Source organism: Dermacentor variabilis, chromosome 9 (assembly GCF_050947875.1).
Source record: "Dermacentor variabilis isolate Ectoservices chromosome 9, ASM5094787v1, whole genome shotgun sequence".
Taxonomy (NCBI): domain Eukaryota; kingdom Metazoa; phylum Arthropoda; class Arachnida; order Ixodida; family Ixodidae; genus Dermacentor; species Dermacentor variabilis.
In genome coordinates this window covers 51,191,197-51,211,477 of record NC_134576.1, presented here as the reverse complement: position 1 = coordinate 51,211,477, position 20,281 = coordinate 51,191,197, and the positions used below count along the sequence as shown (strand labels likewise).

The following is a 20,281-nucleotide window of genomic DNA, read 5'->3' as shown; positions in this document are numbered from 1 at the left end:
CTGACGCTCTGCCTACTCCCCTCACGCGAGTAGCGCCTCGGTAGAGTGCCATGCGCAGCGAATTTTTTTCATTCTTCACTCTCAACCTGCTCAGGAAGAAATTGGCGTTGATCTACGCGGACTAGAGGTGCAATTGCTTTACTGGGCTAATGACGGCGGCAACATTGCTTTTGTTCTTGTTTACGCGAATTCTCATCACATTATCGTGCCCGTTGTAGAGTACCACACATTGCATCCATCGCGCACCTATCGCTCATGCCCTGCAGTAGCTTGCAGGCACCGACGTCATCGCGATCCGCTGACGTTATCGAAGGCTCGACACCACGTGCGCTCCTCTCCCAGTCAAATGATAAGCGTGCAGCACCAGCACTTTCAGTAGGCTACACGCGACAGACGTCACCATGTGCTTACGTCGAAAAAAGGCAAAGCAGAAAATCGATATGCGCGAATGGGGCGCCGAGCGTAATTTCCAGTGTACAGAGCAAACTTAAATGCCTCCTAAAGTTGGCTACAATCGCTTGAAATTGATTCCTAAGTGCATTGTAAATACGCGCTTCGCCACCTCTTCTCGGTTCAATGTCTTCGCCTCCTCTGCAATATAGACAATATGCGCATGAGTATATGTCGTGATTGCACACATTGAAGAAGTACGTGCGGCTAGGTACCACATGAATACACAAGTAGGATATCAACTCTAATCGCTTCCCGAGATGGCAACTGCAGCTGGAGTGACTCCAATAAATGATGAATGATTGAATGAATGAATGACCCCACCTACAAACCCTCGCAAAAAAGTAGGATAGCCCGAAACCAATACAGGCTCGCCGCACGTGTCCCCGCATCGCTTATTGCGATGCAGGCTCAAGCTTTCCAAATACTAATATTGGTGAGCTCACTTTAATTCAGCGATAAGAAGAATCGTCTGGTCATTATCAGGCTTTATACGTCGTGTTGGAAAACGCTGACCTTACGACAGCAGTGCTTATTAAACGTGCTTGACTCGCTGGACACCACGCGAATGAAGGCAGCCTAAGGCCTGGCGTAAGGCTCCAATGTTACATGCTTTGCAGCGCTTCACTCCGTTTGCACCGTGCCGCAAGGCAGATTGTCCGTGCCAGCGAATAAATTGCTCAATGAAAACACGCATAGCGGTGCGCTCAAGTTTGTTCTATGTGCCTAAGTTCCACTCGGTATCTGCCCCTCTTCAATGAGCCTCTTTCACGCCAACTTGGCTCACTGCGTATGTTCCACTCGGTATCTGCCCCTCTTCAAGAAACCTTTGTGATGCCAAATTTGGTCATTGCGTATGTTCAACTGGGCATCTGCCCCTCTACAATGAAAGTCTTTGACGCCAACTTGGGTCACTGCGTATGTACCCCTCGATATTTACGTCTCTTCAAGGAACTTTTGCGAGGCCAACTTGTGTCACAGCGTATGCTCCACTCGGTATCTGTCCTTCTTCAATGAACCTCTTTGACGCCAACTTGGGTCACTGCGTGTTCCTCTCGTTATCTGTCATTCTTCAATGAACCTCTCAGACGCCAACTTGGGCCGCTGCCTATGCTATACACGGTATGTGTATACACCGAGTGAAAATACATTTTTATGGTTCAAATATATTCACATTCTGCAAACGCGGTTAAGCCCAGTGGGTAAGGTCCTCGGCATCTAAGCATGAGGTCGTAGGGTCTAAACTCACCACCGCCAATGTTTTTCCTTCCGACTTTATTTTGTTTTATATGCTTGTTACTTTATAGCGATGCATCCTACTTGACAGAAGGACGGAAGAGTCAACCTACAGACGGGTTTCCTCCTTGGGTCGGCATAAAAATTCTGACGGATTTCAACAGAGGAGAAGGGCAGTTGACAATGTGTGAAGCTATGACACAATAACGCAAAGTTGTGAAAAGAACAATGACGGGGAGTTATGAAATATAGAGATAATAAAAATAAGCGTTACCAAGACTCGGTATTCTGTGGATGACAGTGTTGGTGACGACAGCAGGAACATGGAAATGTATATTCTCTGGCGATCTCGCACGCAATACGAGAAATGACAAACAAAACTGAGCAGTTCGGAGCAGGTGAAGATACCGTGGAGTTTAAGCATAAAGTTCCTGCACACCTTAACTCTCCATGCTGTACCCACTTCGATAAATACTCTAGATTTGCTGAAGCTTCCCGCACCCTTAGCTTTCACAAGCTAAATCTTTTGACACTGCAGTCTAGAACTGATATGTATAAACAAGCTTTTTTTGGCCTGAATAAGTGAACGTTGGAATACATTGCCCGAAAATGCTCGTTCACTGCCCCTGAGTATCTTTTTGTGTGCAACTGACATATGATGGTGTCGCCACTCCTGCTATACCTCAATATGGGCTGCAGTAGGTGAGAAATAAAGAAATGAAGCAAAAATACGTGCAGCTTTCTGTATGGGAGGGAAAATGCAAGTATTAGAGAGTTATTAAGTATAGATCTCAAATGTCGGGCAGTATCAGGGCAGCAGGATAGAGAAGGCATCAATTGCTTCAAGGGACACTAAAGTGAAACATGGTTTCTTTTGCATCAGTAAATTACCGTTCTACAACACCAAAAACACCACTCTTACAGCGATAAGACGTTTGGTAAGCCAGAAAAAGAGCAAGAACGAAATACGGGTGGCGACGCCTACTTTAGTTCCCGCACCTGGGGACAGTGACGTCTTGGATTTTGATGGCGTCTTCTATGGCCTACTAATTATATATAGCGGTACAGATTGACTACATTGTGTTCTAAAGGAACCAAATATTAAGCATGGCAAGTTTCGGGAACCTTGATTCAGCCAACGCGGCCCAAATACGAAAACGTACTTTGGAATCCCTGACGTCACGAGGACGTACCGGCGCAGGGGTTTCGGCGCGAATTTCAAATACTGATTATTAATAATCAAACTATTTTTTTAAATGACATCCTGCAGGGTTCTCAAACAATGCTTCATTAATCTAAACTCATTTATTGTTTCGCTTTAGTGTCCCTTTATGGAGGAGCTTTTGTTCAAAGAGCACATAACTAGATGTAGGAGGCGTCGCATGCTGCTTGCTCGTAGCAGCGTTGCAGCCTGAAGCTGCATGTAAGGATGAAAAACGGGCAGCAAAACATTTCGCATCCGCTTGGACTTCCACTCCGCCAGAGTTGAGCAAGCGAAAACACTCTCCACGTTCGGCAGAGAGCATTTGTATATAATTCCGAAAGTTCCCCAACAAACTTTTGAAGTCCATATTTTGTGCAGATGTTTTGGGAGCCTGTGACACGATTTCAATAACGGTATTATGACAACTTGAAACTCTTGTATAAGTAAGCTTTTACAGAGGCTATAAGGAATCTACACAGTTGAAAAATTTATCGCTAGTTCCACGGAACCTGCTTCCTACTTCAACGAAACGTAAACCACGCATATCTCAGAGTTTACCGAAAAAAACTGGGAAAATCAGCCATATGCTTTTATGCGTACTATGCATAAGGATAGAGAAGAAGCGAGTATTTTTTAATTATTTTCAAAGTGCATCTGTAAGCTACACAGGACCGACTTTAGGTACTCATGACCCATAAAATGGCCCCATTTTGCCAGAATACGCAATCTTTGTTGATCTTGCTCCTTCCAGGGAAAATGCGCCATTCGGACTTTTATGCACAAACAGCCTGAAAATGAAATATAGCGACAAAGACAGAAGGGATACATCCCGGCCCAAATTTCAGGTCAGCGCTGTAATGGTACTGCAATGGCTCTGCACATTCCACAAGGTCTTTTTCAACAAGCTATCTAGGAGGACTCGCGGTTACACAGGGAAATTTCGCAGTTTCAACGGTAATGAAATTGATGGTTTGACGATAATTGGTCTGATCGGGGGTAGGCATAAACAAAAGGTAAAACAGAGACACGCCGACCAAATGTGAAAACGTTTGTAATATTCAAGAAGTTTCTAGTTCTGTATTGAAGCTGTTTCATGTCTGGTCGGCGTTTCTGTGTTTTACCCTTCCGGAGTTTTAATGCCTTATTTGCTTCTGATGGTTAAGAGAGACGGAGTTCCTGTATTTGATAAAGGAATGATTTCACGCTTTGATATGTGCAAGCATAGAGGTCTATTCACCCTCAGGTTGAATATAGCAATCTGATTTTGTGATTTCTAATGTGATTAGGCGTTCTAAAAAACCGGGCATAGTGCAAGAAGCGCAAGTAGAATTTTGCTATGGCGAGAACTGTCCGTATGGCGCATCCCGCTCGTCTTCCGCTACAGTGCCTCGCCGTGAACACGAACACAATTCTCGCTGCCTAAGCAGGCGATACGTAATACAGAAAAGCATTCCTTACGTTGGCAGTGAATTCCTAACAAAATCTGTCCTCAGCTATTTGTTGCTTGAGTTTATCCAGGGCGCCGCCGAGAGTGCCCACTTTTAAGAATAGCGGGGCAAATTGTATAATTTTCCTCTCCATTTGTGACGGTGGGGTGTGTGTGGCAAGTTCCCCTTCGGCCCCCCGGTAAACACGCGTATGTGCTCGTCCCCCTGTCCCTTGTTCATCAAATTACTCTTACAAGACAGGTGCTTAATTAAAAATTAAAATAAAATTCCCTTTCTTTCCTTTCTTTCTCTTTCTTTCCTTTCCTTTCTTTTCTCTTTGAAGTGTAGGTATCCCACTTGATCCAAGATTGTCCGCTTTTTGTCTCTGCGAGGACTAAGCGAAACAGGAAATATAATTTTTGTTTCGAAAGAACCTGTGGTGGACACCCTCCTCTTTTCCTCTTTATGCGGCGAATCCTAATTTGGAGCGTTTCCTCTTTCCTTAACCAACCCTCACATTAACGCTTTCATCCCCGTCTAGTCTTCTCAGTCTTGTGTAGAAGGGAAGGATTGATCTATACAAGGAATACAGTTTTCTATCACGGGTACAAGGTCTTTGTCAATACCTCTGCTTACATCCGACGCTTCTATACTTCCGCCGACTGGCCAGATGAGGTTGCAAGAAGTTATTTATCATTATAAAATTTAGGCATCCGACGTGGCAATTCATATCTGTCTAATAAAAGCCTCGCTGCGTATGTAAGGACGAGTGCGTACTATTTCGGCGGTGTATCTGCTTCTCACTTAAAGGAGAAACCTTTAACTTGTGCATACTCAGAATAGAAGCCGATCGATAACTATCTTGAACCTGTTGCAACACGCAACGGACATGAGCGCATGGCTGATTTTCCGTGCACTGCGCTACAGGACACTGCTCTCAAACCAACATGAATATTCCGAGCCGTCCAAAGCAGTTCTCTCTAAATAGGCCAAAAGCTACGGTGTTCAGCTAGTGTGACTACCTTTCGGACGAGAACCGGCGTATTCAGCATGGTATGGCCGATGGCAGTGTGACTACCTGTAATAAGTAATCCAAGTAACATGGCACACAAGCGCAGGAATGTTCTGTAATCAATATTACTTCTGAAAAAGGTGCCCGCAATTCATGTAACCATAAAAATGCTTTGTGAACTTACGCATTACTTATAGCTCTCCTTCGTGAGCTTTGCGTTTTCAATTTGGAGCCTTCTCAAACAATGTTTCTGCTTTGTTGCTACCAGCATTCAGAGGATACTTCTCACACGTGCACGTGTGTGTGCACATGAGTGTGCGCGTGTTTGAGCTTGTGTGTTAACAAAGGCCACGCAAGCGTGTGTTAACGTACACGTGCGTACGTGTACTAGTGCGCGTATATGTGTGCGCGTGCGCATAGGCGCACACATGTTTTCTTCACCGTATCCACCTTTCACGGGCTCTTTCTCACAGGGCATTTCACCACCAAAGAACGCGCAGCCACATCGCAGGATTCGGCGTCGCTTATATATAATGTCTGGGTGCCCTGGTGCAGGTCGGCTGTGATCTCAGTTTACAAAAACCGCTGTTGCAGTAAGACGCTGCGTGGAAAAAGGAGCGCACTGCCATACATCTAACTATAGTTACACTAATTACTTGTTACACAGTTAACTAGTTACTAGGTACTAATGAACTAGTTACGCACATCCTAAATCTGAATAGTTTCTCACCTTTCCCACTTTTGAGGCCTTTTTTATAGCTGCCACCATGTTAGAGCACACACCGTTAGCCAAATACGCCCCGATTTTGACGGCGTCCACGATGAAACAGATCACTTCCACTGCGAGTGCAATCGACAGCTGTGCTTTTGAGATTTCAGGAAACAACAGAACAACCAATGTAATGTGCACCCCTATGACATACACAGGAGCAAATGGTTGTACCGACCGCGCTTTCTGCTTAGCATTATTGGGCATGCGAGAGCAGTCACTGTCACTGCTTTTAATAGTCATGCTATCTTTAGATGTCGTGTCCACTGCGTTGTTTAATATACGCCGCCAGTGGAAAAGGCAGCACAAAAAGCGCCACCTCACTGCGTCCGGTGTTCTCGAGCTACTCGTGCCACTGACCAACGCACGGCCATTTGTTAACAGTATGCAATGGCGACTACGGCGTAAGACTCATCCACACTTTTCTATTTCCACTTGCACCAGATATGCCGTAACAGCTGACAGAGTGGCTCAGAGCAAAGGTCGTTTGTTTCCTAACAATGATAAGTTAAGAAAATGTGTTCATAGCCGGTGTCTTATCCATTGCCCCCATCCATTAGACTGTGTCAGCCTGCGTTTGATGCTCTTTGTTGCCATGGTACTTCTTATACTGGGCCATACTTGCTGGTAAGCTTCCTAGTTATTATGCGAAGCATATTAGCGTAAGTTTCGGGCCTTCGCGCGACGCCCGGCGGTGGCCACCATTGACCCTGAAGTGGGGTCACGTGACATGAAATCACGTGATGACGTCACACAGGCTGCAGATGGGGCCTCATATCGCACCGTCGGTCGCCTCCCGGCGGTGGCCACCATTGACCTTAAAGTGACCTTCAAGTAGGTCACGTGACATGACGTCACGTGATGACGTCACACCGGCTGCAGATGGGGCCTCATACCGCGCCGTCGGTCGCCTCCCGGCGGTGGCCACCATTGACCCTGAAGTGAGATCAGATGATGTGACGTCACGTGATGACGTCACACCGGCTGCAGATGGGGCCTCATATCGCGCCGTCGGACGTCGCCCGGCGGAGGCCTCCACGCTTCGGTTCGCGCCGTCGCGCGCGACGCGGCGGCGGCGCCACCATCGCTGCATCACGTGATATGTGACGTCACGCCAGGGATGAAGCGGCGCGCGCCCGCCGTCGCGTCAGTCTGTGCCCCCAACCGCGCCAGCGTCTGCGCCGGGCGTGTATGCGGTCAAGATGCCTCTAAACGCTAAGAATACGCTAAGGTTAAGCCCAGTGGATGCGAAGCATCCACTGGGCTTAACCTTGATAAGCCTCCAATTTTTTTCTTGCACTTTGAGTCAATCGTTTTCCTGTACAAATATCGAAACACTCTCGCAACCCATTTAATTTCTTCCATATTGCTCAGTCGTTCTTCAAGACCAATTTCACTCTGAGCTTCCCTCACTTCAAAACCTTTACAGCCCATATCCCCCGCGCAGCTTCATTTGTAGACTTCCCTTGAGCGCCCAGTGCGAGGCGTCCTAATGACCCTCGACTTCAAGCAAGCAACCACATTTGGAAAGGAGAGTCCTGAAACGATCTCGCCTTTCCACATACCACGGACCACCTCATACCTATCGTATCTCCATAGCGCTCTGTGTTTGATAACGGGTACATGTGTCTTTCCTTTTTCCGTTACGGTTTTCCTGTTTTTTTTCATATATCTGCGTTTATCCATATATACCAATGTATTTGTGTTCATTTAACCTAGGTATTTCCTGGCCCTATACTGACACTGTCTTCCCTGTATTCATTGAATACTATAACGCCACATTTTTTAAACACTGAATTTGAATCCCAACTTCTCACCTTCCAGTTCACACATATTAACCAGATGTTGCATATACCTTTGCTTGTTAGCAAGCAATACAATTCTTTATGTGCATGTGCCGAGTAACGCTGTCGCATTAAAAAGTCTGCCAGCGAGTTATAGGCTCTATTCTCCACCCCACCACATTTCACCACTAAAGAACGCGCAGCGACATTCCAGGATTTGGCTGATTAGCCGACTGACCGCAATACAGAAAATTTATTTGGCCATTTGTTAGGCTCGGGACCGGTTTGTATGAGAGATTAAACACTATAGTGCTTCCCTTTAGCGCTCTTTCCATTCGTACCATGTACTTCATAGACAGCAGCGGGGATAAAGGGCAGCGTGCTCCAGTCTTTTGTTGATATCAACTCGTTGCCTCAGTCTTCCGCTTCCAGAATATCTCGCAATATGTGGCAGCCTACGCTATCATATGCTGCAATAATATCTAAAGAAGCCACATATAGAGGTCTCCTTTCTTCTCAGGATGTTTCAATACACCGAGTAAGGGCAAATCTGTTATCATCCGCACGCCTATCAATTCTGAATCTATATTGAAGATCTCGCAATATGCCATTATTTCACGCAAAAGCTTGTAACATTAATTCAATCGCTTGCGTTACATTACATTACCTGTACATTAGCGATGTAATGGTCAACTGTCTATACATTTTTCCTCCTTACCTTCATAAATTAAATTGAATGTATTTTGTCCCCAGCGGTGTGGTATTCGACAATCTTAGGGTTTTTGTCTGGTGCTTTCAACAAAGATTTCTTAGTTTCTGCTCCTACTTCATTAACCAGCCTAACGGGAACCTCGTCTAACCCTGTGGGTGCGCGCTTGGCAATTTTCTTTTTTGCCTTCTTCCAGTTGCAATTTCTCAGCAGCAGCTCCTTTACCATCTGGTCATTTTTCATGCTGGTTTTTTCCCATATACCACATCCTCATTGCTATGGAAATATTCGGCTGTTACTTCTCCGACGTAATTTAATGCCACGTCGCGTTCCTCTTTCTTTCCATCTTCGTCTAGGATACGTATGTTGTTCCAGACTTGCTGCCTAATAAATTTATTGTGGACCCGCCGTGGTTGCTCAGTGGCTATGGTGTTGGGCTGCTCAGCACGAGGTCGCGGGATCGAATCCCGGCCACGGCGGCCGCATTTCGATGGGGGCGAAAATCTAAAACACCCGTGTGCTTAGATTTAGGTGCACGTTAAAGAACCCCAGGTGGTCAAAGTTTCCGGAGTCCTCCACTACGGCGTGCCTCATAATCAGAAAGTGGTTTTGGCACGTAAAACCCGAAATATTATAAATTTATAGTGACTCAAATATATTCTAGGTGGGACCTAGAATATTTTTTCGCGTAATTCTGACAACAGACTTTCACTTTCACTTTTGATATTTGCTTTGACCAGTACTTGAACCATCCATTTTTTCTCCCGGTATAGTTTCCCTTTTCGTCCGCAGACTGCAACGGTGGCGAAGTGGTTACGGCCACTTTTTAAATGCGTAAGCATTTCTACGCTTACCCAAAGAGAAAGCGTCCGTCCGTGCGTCCGTCTAGTAAGACGATCGCTTTCAAGACAGGGCTCGCAGCAGCGAGCGAATTTACCTTTGTGGTGCCTCACGCTTGAACACGAACTAAACGGCGAGAAGAGACAGCTTGTACGCAGTAATCTGTTGATTGGGACTGTATAGATTAATACAACGTATGCAACGTATACAGAGTGACCAACTTGGGTCACTACGTTATTGCACTTGATATGTGCCCCTCTTCAACGGACCCCTTTGACGCCAACTTGGGTCCCTGCTTATGCTCCACTGGACATGTACTGCTCTTCGATGAACCTTTTTGACACTAACTTGGGTCACTGCGCATGTTGCACTCGATATGCCCCTCTTCAATGAACCTCTTTGGCGCCAAGTTGGGCCACTGCGTATATCCCACTTGGTATGTGCCCATCTTTAATGAACCTCTTTTACGCCAAGATGGGTTCCTGCATATGTACCGCTTGATATGCGATCCTCTTCAATGGACATTTTGAGACCAACCCATGTGCCCCTCTTCAAAACACCTCTTTGACGTCAGCTTGGGTAACTTGGTTCCACTCGATATTTACCCCTATTCAATGAACCTCTTTGGCAGACTTGGGTCACTGCGTATATTCCACATTATGTGCCCCTCTTCAATGAACCTCTTTACCAACTTGGGTAACTGCGTATGTTACACTTGGTATGTGCCCCTCTTCAATGAACCTGTTTGACCCTCCCAAACTACTCACCTAAATTACGTTTGCATCCCACACGCTCGACGATGACGCCCATACAAATCGCCTTGGGCGTTTGTTAAAGTGCAGTAATTCGCAGTTCAGTTTTCTTTCTCGGCTTGTTAACTGGTCTGAACTTGTGAAATTTAAATTATGGAGTTTAATTTACGTGCCATAACTACAATATGATACTAAAGTGTGCCATAATGGGGCAAACCGTACTATATCACCTAGGATTAAGTGACGTCAATTTATGTGACTACACGAGCATGTTTTCTATTTCACCTTTATCTAAATGTGGCTACCGTTGCCGATATCGAACTCAGGTGCGCAATGACGAGCACCATAATTCACTACGGTTGCGCCTTATTGGGTGGAAGAAGGTAGCAATGTGAACTTTTGCATGGATGAAAACTACGAAGTCCTTGGTTGAAGGAATTCGCAGAGTAAACATTGCCAAAGGCTAATCTGCACAATTAATTGTTTCATCTCAAGTAAATTTAAATATATTTTTAAGCGCAACCGCTAATTATTGCAGGTTTATTTTTTCCGAAATTATATGCGCCAACACATAGAGGCTATTATTATATTCAAAATTATTGAAATATACATACCTCAATTCATAAATATTATAACATCAAGTTAAACTTTACAGACATAGGGCAAACAAGACCTCGGAAGCTTTAAACGAAGAAAAAACGTCTGATTGATCCGAATTCAAGTGCGCCATCTCAGAAAATATTAGCGGCGCATTCATTGCAGCAGAAGAATAAAATTTAAACAATTAGTTATTTTTATGAGTAAATGCTCTTACCGCAGGCAGGCGCTTCTCGGTTTGGTGGTGGTGCTGCACGGACAAAAAGGAAGAAGACATGAAAAAACATCATGGTATAGCGAAATATAGACACTTTTCTCGTGCCTATACAAGTTTCTCATTGCAGTAAAACGCTTAAATCGCCGCTAAATGTCTCAACCAAAGTCTATAACCCATAATAAGTGATGAATATGCATGATGTTGAGTTCTGGAGGCGTTTATGTTGAAGAATACAAAGATTTCTGAATAAGGCAGCAGATACAGACATGAGAATTATAAATTGGCTTGATCGTTATTTGCACACCCACATTTTGTTAGCTTTATTTATTTCAACAAGAGCATCAGTAAGGGGATGCGAACAGGTCTTTCATGATTAAGTTTATCGTGTCCCATATTTCAAACCATGGGTATATGTTGCTAAGGCTAACGTTCGAAAGTTCCTGATCCACTCGGCAAACAACTTCGTTATAGAAATTGCATTCGCCGGCAAATAAACGAGTCTGTATCCAGCCTTTATTCAGAATGCCGGTATCTATTGCAAAGAAGGAACAGGAGTGGTCGGTACCCCGGAAGCAACCGATAATGTCGCCAGAACGAAAGGGGGGAAAACAGAGTGGGTGCTGTTTTGTAAGTAGGCGGGAATCCAGATTACTATAAAACAGGGGAGTTCTATGTACACTGAAGAAATAATTTTTGTGGGATGCAACATAAATTTATTTCGAAGGCTAAGGAAGATGGCGTGTTTTTTTGTCTTTATTCAGTATAAAATTATCAAGACAGTAAATACATTACTTAATCTCAAAAGGTTTTTACATTTTAAGCATGAAAGCTGCTGCTTAGCCATGTCTGGTTAGCCACGATGCTAATGGACGGAAAGATGGATCAGGGCGCAAGGCGAATTTGTTATATTTAGGGGAGAAAAGTAAGATTCAACCTTGTACCTTTCGACCGGCGTTGCATTGTCCGAATGCCATGCATTTACATGACTCGTCATTCAATAACCTTCTCATTGCAAACCTACAGGTGTCATGCGTCTCTGTCGGTAGATTGCATCACTTCGGCAGCCCACGCAAGGCTAGGCCAAACATTGCTAATTTTCAGGACTACAATGAGAAGCAAACAATGACGTCAATGTAGTGATCATTGGCAACAGAGTAAAAAAAATGACTTGTCATATAGACACTGCGAAAATGGACGTCAAGCAAATCTGTTGGAAAACCACCCCTACAACTGCAGATGAGGGTATGCTATGCTTTATTGGTGGTTTGGATGCTTGTTTTGAGTTTTTTTTTATGGAAACGTATGCTCTTCTGTACGTTGCATGCTTGATTTAATTGGAAGTATGCACGTTGCATGCGTGATTCCATGGGATGTATGCACCATTAGGTGCACCTTGCTGAGTGCCTGTTACGTCTGCATTGCGAGGGGTAACAGCCATTGCAGTTTAGCTTGCTTAGGTGGGTACGAGTCGTCGCTGGTGATAGTTGTTTATCACGGACGGCCACAAAAACTGCGGACTAGCGAGAGGCTAAGAGCTTTGCTGTAAAACAGCCTCATGTCGTCCTCAAGCCAGGTCTGAGTTATAAGATCACCTAACATCCAGTAGAAAATCACCATCTGCACTTTAATCTGTATTTGAGAATGGGAAATTCCAGTCATCAACAATCAAATCAAGCTGAAGAAGAATGAAAGGTTTTTTAGAAGAAAATGTTGCCAAGTGATCGCATAGATGATGGAAATATCTGGGGGTTACATAAGGTGCACAATAAAGCACCGACAACAAGAAGGAGCGGCCTAAAAACAATTTCGATGTAACGCTTTCAGGGTTTATGTGATTTAACACAGACGCCCGGATGCCATGTTTTATCACAACAGCAACGCCGCAGCCCATATGTCATTCGTGACTCAAAACCTGGTACAGTAAACTCGCAGTTGTACGAACGTCGGTTTATCGAATATTTCAGAATAACGATCTTTTTAAAAATCCCCGGCAGTTTTCTTATAGATTCCATGTAAAAATGTTTCATTTAAACGAATTTCGGAACAGTCAATATTTCAGTTTAGCGAACTCGCTCAGAGGACCAAGGCTTATTTTACGAGATCACAGACTTCGCGATGTGGACAGAGATATGTCATCATCTGGAGGTCGATAGCAATACTTCGGTTGAAGACTATGCAAAGTGTGACAGTGCAGTGATTACCTGGTGCTGGACAGACTGATCTGGAAATTGCTTCCAGTGTTCGTCCTGAACAAGAAGAGTGCGACGAAGAAGAGGCAACTGCCGAGCCAGTTTCAAGCCTTATAATTCTAGCTGAGGTTGTAGGGTACATTGGAAAGTTCAGATACTTTGTGTCTCAACAGCAAGCTGTTCCAGAAGAAGTGTAAAAAAACATTGACTCTTTGGACAGTTTTGTTACTTCCTGTGCTTTAAAAGTACAAGCGCAGAAGAAGATTACAGATTTCTTCTAAGTGAGAAAGGCAGCATTATAACTTATGAACCTTGTACTTGTTGATATGTACAAATTCCATTTCACACATTTCTAACACTATGGATGCCATGTCTTTTGCTCCATGAATTGCAGTTCAAACTTTTGACTCTGTATGCCATGTCTTATGTTGTTCTAGTGAATATTCAGTTTAGTGAACTTTCAGTTAAGTGAACTATTTCTTTCGGTCCCTTAACTTCACTCAAGTGAGAGTTCACTGTATTGGTATGTGGAAATACAACAGCTTCAGCAATGTCGCGATGAATCCAGGCCTCTGTTAGACATGGCGTTTACAATCTAGAAGAACAGCTTCAAGTTGGGCAGATTTGCTGACGATGCTACGCGCATTTTGTGAAGGAGTTGAAATTGATTGCCAAAACAATGTATAGGGCAGTCACTGCTCACCATTCACCACAGTGCCGTTCATCAAACTAAAACCTTTATTTTATGTTGCTTCTCCCTTGCATCACTCACCCTTAACAGTTTTCCTTTTCCGCAGCGTATCCCGAGAGTAATTGTGCTGAATAGATATTTTTTTTGGTTTACGAACTCTCTTAAGCACTACTTGTTTCTCATTGTAGTCCTGAAATTGAGCAATGTTTGGCCTAGGCTTGCGTGCGCTGCCTAAGTGGTGCAATCTACTGACCGACCGAGACGCATGACACATGTAGGTTTGCAGTGAAAAGGTCATTCAAAACTATTTCCTTTAAATCAGAGTCACACTCATGAGACCCTTCCTACATTGCAAAAAAAGATAATCAGGATATGAGTGCTGGTACGGTCCTCTTTTTTTCTCACGTCAGTCGTTGGCAGTCAGACGGTACATACAGCTACTGCTTGAGATGAGACGCCTTTCCCGGAAGAAGCCTCCTCTGCGACCTCATTCGGCGAGCCCAGTTCTACGTCCTCCTGCACACTAGGCCTCCACGTAGGCTGTCTCAGGTGCGACGGTGCAGCTGTATCTTCATTTGTTGTTCTTTTTTCTTTACTTCTTATAAAAGCTGTACCAGGTGTCACAGAACAACCAGTCGGAACTTTAGCCCGCCCCCTCCCCGTTGCTCCCTTGTTTTCCTACGGGCTTCCTTTGCATATAGCTCCTTGCGCGTGCGCATGCCGCAAGGAGCTATATTCCGCGCATTCTTGGATGTGCTAACTCAAGAAAACAGCGACATTTCATTGATACCGTGGGTACACGCTCTCAATACCCCGAAAAATGTATATGTTCAGGGTTATAGCACGCCCCAAGGAGCTATATGCGCGAGCGATGCCCCCCCTCCCCCTCTCTTCCTTCTGTCCTACGTTTTCACGTCGCCTGAGGCGCTCACTGTTATATCGTGCATATTATTCAGTACGACAGAAAGGAAGACATTACTCATCCTCTGCGTTTATTCCATCTTCTTCCTCCCCCTCGGGCGGCTCCAAGCGCGCGCCTGCTCATGGCGCTGCGGTAGGCAGCGACGCCTTATATAACATATCCCCTCGTGAAAGAAAAAAAAAATTGTCCGTTACTTCCTGATGTAATCATGCAGCTTCATTGGTGTCTTCTTGTTGCGGGCGCTTCTCACGCGCTCTTCGCAACTTGGCAAATTACCTGAAGCTTTTTGCGTGCGCCCTGCAGCAGGTGGTTCAGGAATCAGGGGTGCCTCATCTGCGCTTGATGTGCCAGGTTGTGATGAATTGCTTACAGCCGCACTAGTTGAGTGATCGGATGCCGGTGACCAGGTCATGACAGCAGTGGTACCTAATTTCATTCTGCTGATAGCTTCAGGGTGAACGGCCGCTAATTTGGAAGCATTGCACACCCGCCCATCCTCCAATAGGTAAGAGGCGGGTCCGCGCTTTCCAATAATTTTCTTGGGCGCAGAAAACTGTGAAGATAACTTCCCATGAACTGCAGGTAATTTAACCCGCACGTAGTCACCCACGGCGAAGTTGGGTTCCTTGGCACCGCGTTTTTGATCGGTGTAGCGCTTCGACGTCAGTTGCTTGTTCTTGATGCGCTCTCTCAACTGCTGTAGTGCTTTTGAAGGGTCATCGGTGAAACATTTGGCAGGAAATCCCACAATGTCAAGTCTGGTGCGAGGTTGGCGTCCATGAAGAAGAATAGCGGGTGCAACACCAGTAGTCGCATGAGGCGTACAGCGATATGTTTGTAGGTAATCGAACATCGCTGTTCTTATCTCACGACGTTCTAACAGGGCTAATTGAATATAGGACTTTAATACCCTGTTAAATCTTTCCACTAAGCCGTTAGCTTGCGGGTAATACACAGAAGAGTAGTAATGGGCGATTCCGCGCTCTGTCAGAAAATCTTCAAAACTCGCTGAAGAAAATTGCGGTCCATGGTCGGATACGACACCACGTGGATATCCTTCTCTTGCGAAAAGTTCAAGTAGGAATTTAGTCACTGTAGACGTGGTCGCATCGCGTACGAAAGTCACCTCTGGCCACTTGCTGTGATAATCAATAAGCGTAATCGCAAATCGACAGTCAGCTGGAGCTTGCGTGAAAGGTCCCACAATGTCGATAGCAACTTTGTCCCAGGCTTTCTCGGGAAAAGTCACGGGTTGCATTGGTGCTGCAGATGTACGCGCTGATTTGTCACATGACTGGCAGGCTACACATGTGCGTACAAGTTCTTCAATGTGATTATCCATGCACGGCCACCAATATGACTCCCTAAGACGAGCTTTGGTACGACTAATTCCTGGGTGTGACTCATGAGCCAGATCCATAAGACGGCGGGTCAAAGCGGTAGGCACGACAATCCTGTCACCCCGGCAAAGAATGTCGCTAACAACAGAGAGTACAGATCGCACGTGAAAGTAAGGTAGCAGCTCTTTTGACAAGGATTTCTTGTCAGGCCAAGAAGTAGTGTGAAACTGCTTAACTTGAGAGATAGCCTGATCGGCGGCACTTGCTTCTTGAAGCTCTTGCATGGTAACTACTGGGGACAAGAGACATATAAATTCTTCTTCGGGTGCATCCTGGATGAAACTCTGTACGGGCAGCCGGGAGAGTGCGTCAGCCACGACATTTTCGCTACCCTTCCTGTATTCCATGGTGTAGTTGTAGCACAGCAACCGTGATGACCAGCGCGCAATCCTTAACGGACGGTGACCTGTGCCTTTCGTTGAGAGGAGCGTAACCAAAGCAGCGTGGTCTGTCCGCAAGGTGAAAGGTCGGCCCCACAGGTAAACGTGCCAGTGCTCGCAAGCCCAGACGCAGGCAAGGGCCTCACGTTCACCGACGGAGTACTTCCGTTCATGCGGTTGAAGAGTGCGTGAGGCGAACGCGACAGTTTGCAGTGATGTTCCGTTATCCTGTTGCAGTACAGCACCTAATCCGTATCCCGAGGCATCAGTTGTAACGTACACGGGTAACTCAGGATCAAAAAGGTGAAGAACTTCGCAAGATGTTATCAACGTTTTCAGCTGCTCCAAGCCGGTTTGGGCTGCCGCAGTCCAAGCGAAAGGCGCGTTTCCTCGAAGCAAAACACGCATTGGCTCCACAACATCAGAAAAATGCGGGATGAACTTGGAGTAGAAGCCTGCGAGGCCCAGCAGCGAGCGAAGTTCATTAATATTTGTAGGTGATGGTGCCTTGGTTATCGCCTCGATAGATGACATCAGTGGGAATAACCCTTTTGCGCTGACAACATGGCCCAGGAAAGTCAACTCAGTGACGTCAAAAACACATTTATAGTTGAGCCTGAGACCAGCGTCAGAGAGCCGTTTCAAAACAGTGCGCAAATTGACCAAGTGATCCTCTCTGGAGCGTCCGTACACGATTATGTCGTCAATGTAGAACAAGACGCATTTGCATCCTTGGAGAATGTTCATTGAAGCAGCCTCTTGAGAAAACAAATACGTTTTCACGATTTACTACCCACTAAAAACGTGTTAGTGTACGTGTTGAGATATTGAGAGCCACGGATCATATACTCACCACCTCTGACGTAGATAACCAATTTCCGGACCAGGAAAGAAAGTCAGCATAGGATGCACGTCGATAATGCGAGCCAGCCCAAATATTCCTGCATAAACATTTGGATAACTCAAATGAACAAATGTAATAACACATTGCTCGAAAAATTGTGTCAGAAAACTGCCTATTTTCATGCCCGTGAATGCCAGATCCAGCCGCTGCATGTTGGTTATGGGAGCACAGGATCTCAGATAAACGAATCTATAAACATTTTGATGCGCGTTCCAAGTGCGTAATACATGTTCAAGTTTCAGATTGGGAGCTCTCCCGCTTATTCGGTGAGCTCAAATCACACGTGTTAATTTGGAAGTTGCGTTCCTAAGCAGCCGCTTGTGATGAAACCGTTTGGCCATCTGCACTAGCAGAAATTTTCATTTATTTTCGCAATATTCCCTCGTGGCGGCCGTTAAATTTCGTTGTATTGAAATCGTATATAAGGACACTGTTGTTCTCAATATTGATGTTCTAAAAAAATACAGAACAATTTAGAGGTAAATGCGACAGAAAATGCTTTAGTGCAAGGCTGGCATTCTTTCAGGTCGTGATTAACGGTTGAAAACCACGTTATCCGTTTTGCAAGGTATTGTTCGGGAGCTGACTCGAGAAATGTCATGCCCGTTCGAAGAGCGAAGTACAATTGACGGTGGTGCGCAGAACAGCTGTCACTCGCACTGCATACATAGCCATATCTTTTCCACGTGAGCAGCTTCCCACGCTTCACAAACGAACATTTTTTACCACATTGGCACAACTAATAGCAACGTGTTAAATAATGCGCGTTTGACGAAGATTATACGATAAATGTAACAGTTTTGAATGTGGCTGCAATGAAATGTTTGCACAGCAGGCCATTGGCCCTCCACCACAGTGGTACACGGTAAAACATGGTACGTGCACAAAAACTGGAGAACAAGAATCAGGCGCTATTCTTACGTAACCCAAAGAGATCATTGAATGGATATGTTGCTGCAGGGCTTGAATAAACAAACAAGATTTAAACAACCAAATCGAAAAGTTTACGGCATAGATTGCAATCTTTGAGAGCTTCGACTTAAACAAGAGCAACTAGGCTCTCCTATGGTGCTACAGTACAGCAAGGATGACCCATCTCCCTAGTTAACGCGTTGTGTCAAGGGCATAGAAAGGTGACGGAAAACTGCGAATTCGGATTTATCCTTCATGAACTTTGCAAAAATGGTGCAACAGAAGCTCCCTGGACTGATATATCAGAGGACGCGGTTCTAATAGTGGAATATAAAAGATTTACACACACTTGCGAATATCGGTTGTAACGTAGCGACAAATCAAGTCTTGAAGTTTAGCACACAGAAACGCGGCGTCGATTCAGCAGAAAGTCATAGCCATAGTCAAAGAATATACGTACTTCGGCGTATACATAAACGAAGCAGAGACTTACTCAAGCACCCACCTATGTTCTGTGAAAATAAAGTGGAAAAGCGCAATACAGCACTCGTGAAACACAGAGCACTTAGAAGTAGCGATAAGCACGAAGTGGTGCGTGGAATCTGGAAATGAGTAATAGTGCAAGCGCTGACGTTCGCAGATGCTATTGTACGCTTAAGATCGGATATCTTGTCGGAGTTTGATGCTAACCAAAGATGGATAGGCCGGCTAGCTTTGGTAGCCCCCGGTGAAAGCACGAAGGAGGCAATTCAGAGTGACATGGGTTGGGCCTCTTTTCAAATCAAAGAGCACAGAGCCAAATTATTTTTGAAGGAAGACTGAGTAACACGGATGAAAATAAATGGGCGGCTAAGGTGCACAAGTATCAGTGCCTGAAAAGTGATCACGCAGAATGGGGGAAGAAAAATGTTGGCAACCAGGTACAGGTTAATTTAAACAGTAAAAAGAGAACTAGGAGCCATCAGAAAGAAAGTGCGAGAAAGAGAGTGAATTGGCTGTAAAGAATGGAAACAAAAATGACCATGACATGACCATGAAATGACCATGACCAAAAATAAGAAAAATAAGAAAGAGAAGTTTCTGCGATATTTCCAAGGAGAGTGCCTTGCTATCTGCCGCGAACTCTGCTTAAGGAGAAAAACTTTCTTGAGCTATTAATCAGAAGAAGATGAGGCACGTGTATGCTGCAGCGAAAATCGGCGAACAACTAAGCACAACTAAGCACAACCGTTGGGAACCGTTGGTAACCTACACCTTCCCGAAGCGCTCTGCTTTAAAGTGGAAGGAAATATCAGCCGGTGTGCAGTCGAGATAAGCAAGAGACGCTTAGAGTATTGATGAAAAAGAAAAGCAGGGAAGAGATCCATCCGACCGGATCTATTATAGTCATAGGTACACAGCAGACATTGCTAAAAACAAAAATGATTGAGATCTATGCTAATACTAGAAAAAAAAACAAATATAGCATTACTGATTAGATCCGGGAGGTTGGGTGACTGTCACCGACCGGTTTCAAAGGGCATGCCATTAAATCATCATCGCATAAAGGAAGGCTGTTATAGCGCGATCGCTTATATTTTAGCATCTGCACATACCCCCCGCGCCCTGCTTTACCATCACTCTGCAGAGAAAAGTCAAAGCTCGACCATGCACGTGTCGAGTGCAGAGATGGCTCTGTTGTCTCACTGCGGTTGAGATTGAGCTCGGCCTTAGTTCGATGCTCCGACAGGCATTGTGCGGAGTGTTGCGTTTCGCCTGCGACACGTGGTTTTGCCGGCGCGACTGCGGCGGGGCGGCAGACATTTTGGCCCGATCGTCGTCGCCGCAACACTCATCGCCAGGTGTTTCCAGGCGCGACTGCGGCGATGCGACCGCCTAGGGATCAT

At 45.2% G+C, this 20,281-nt stretch overlaps 1 protein-coding gene across 1 annotated transcript in view; it reads right to left on the bottom strand.

Moving 5' to 3' along the window:
• Window positions 1-20,281, bottom strand: part of LOC142592671 (uncharacterized) — a 473,797-nt gene that overhangs the window by 155,844 nt on the left and 297,672 nt on the right. The window contains exons 38-39 of the mRNA XM_075704237.1: window positions 17,433-17,520; window positions 10,998-11,030 (exon numbers count right to left, since the gene is read on the bottom strand). Coding sequence (XP_075560352.1) covers window positions 10,998-11,030; window positions 17,433-17,520 — 121 coding nt within the window. The remainder of the gene's footprint in view (window positions 1-10,997; window positions 11,031-17,432; window positions 17,521-20,281) is intronic.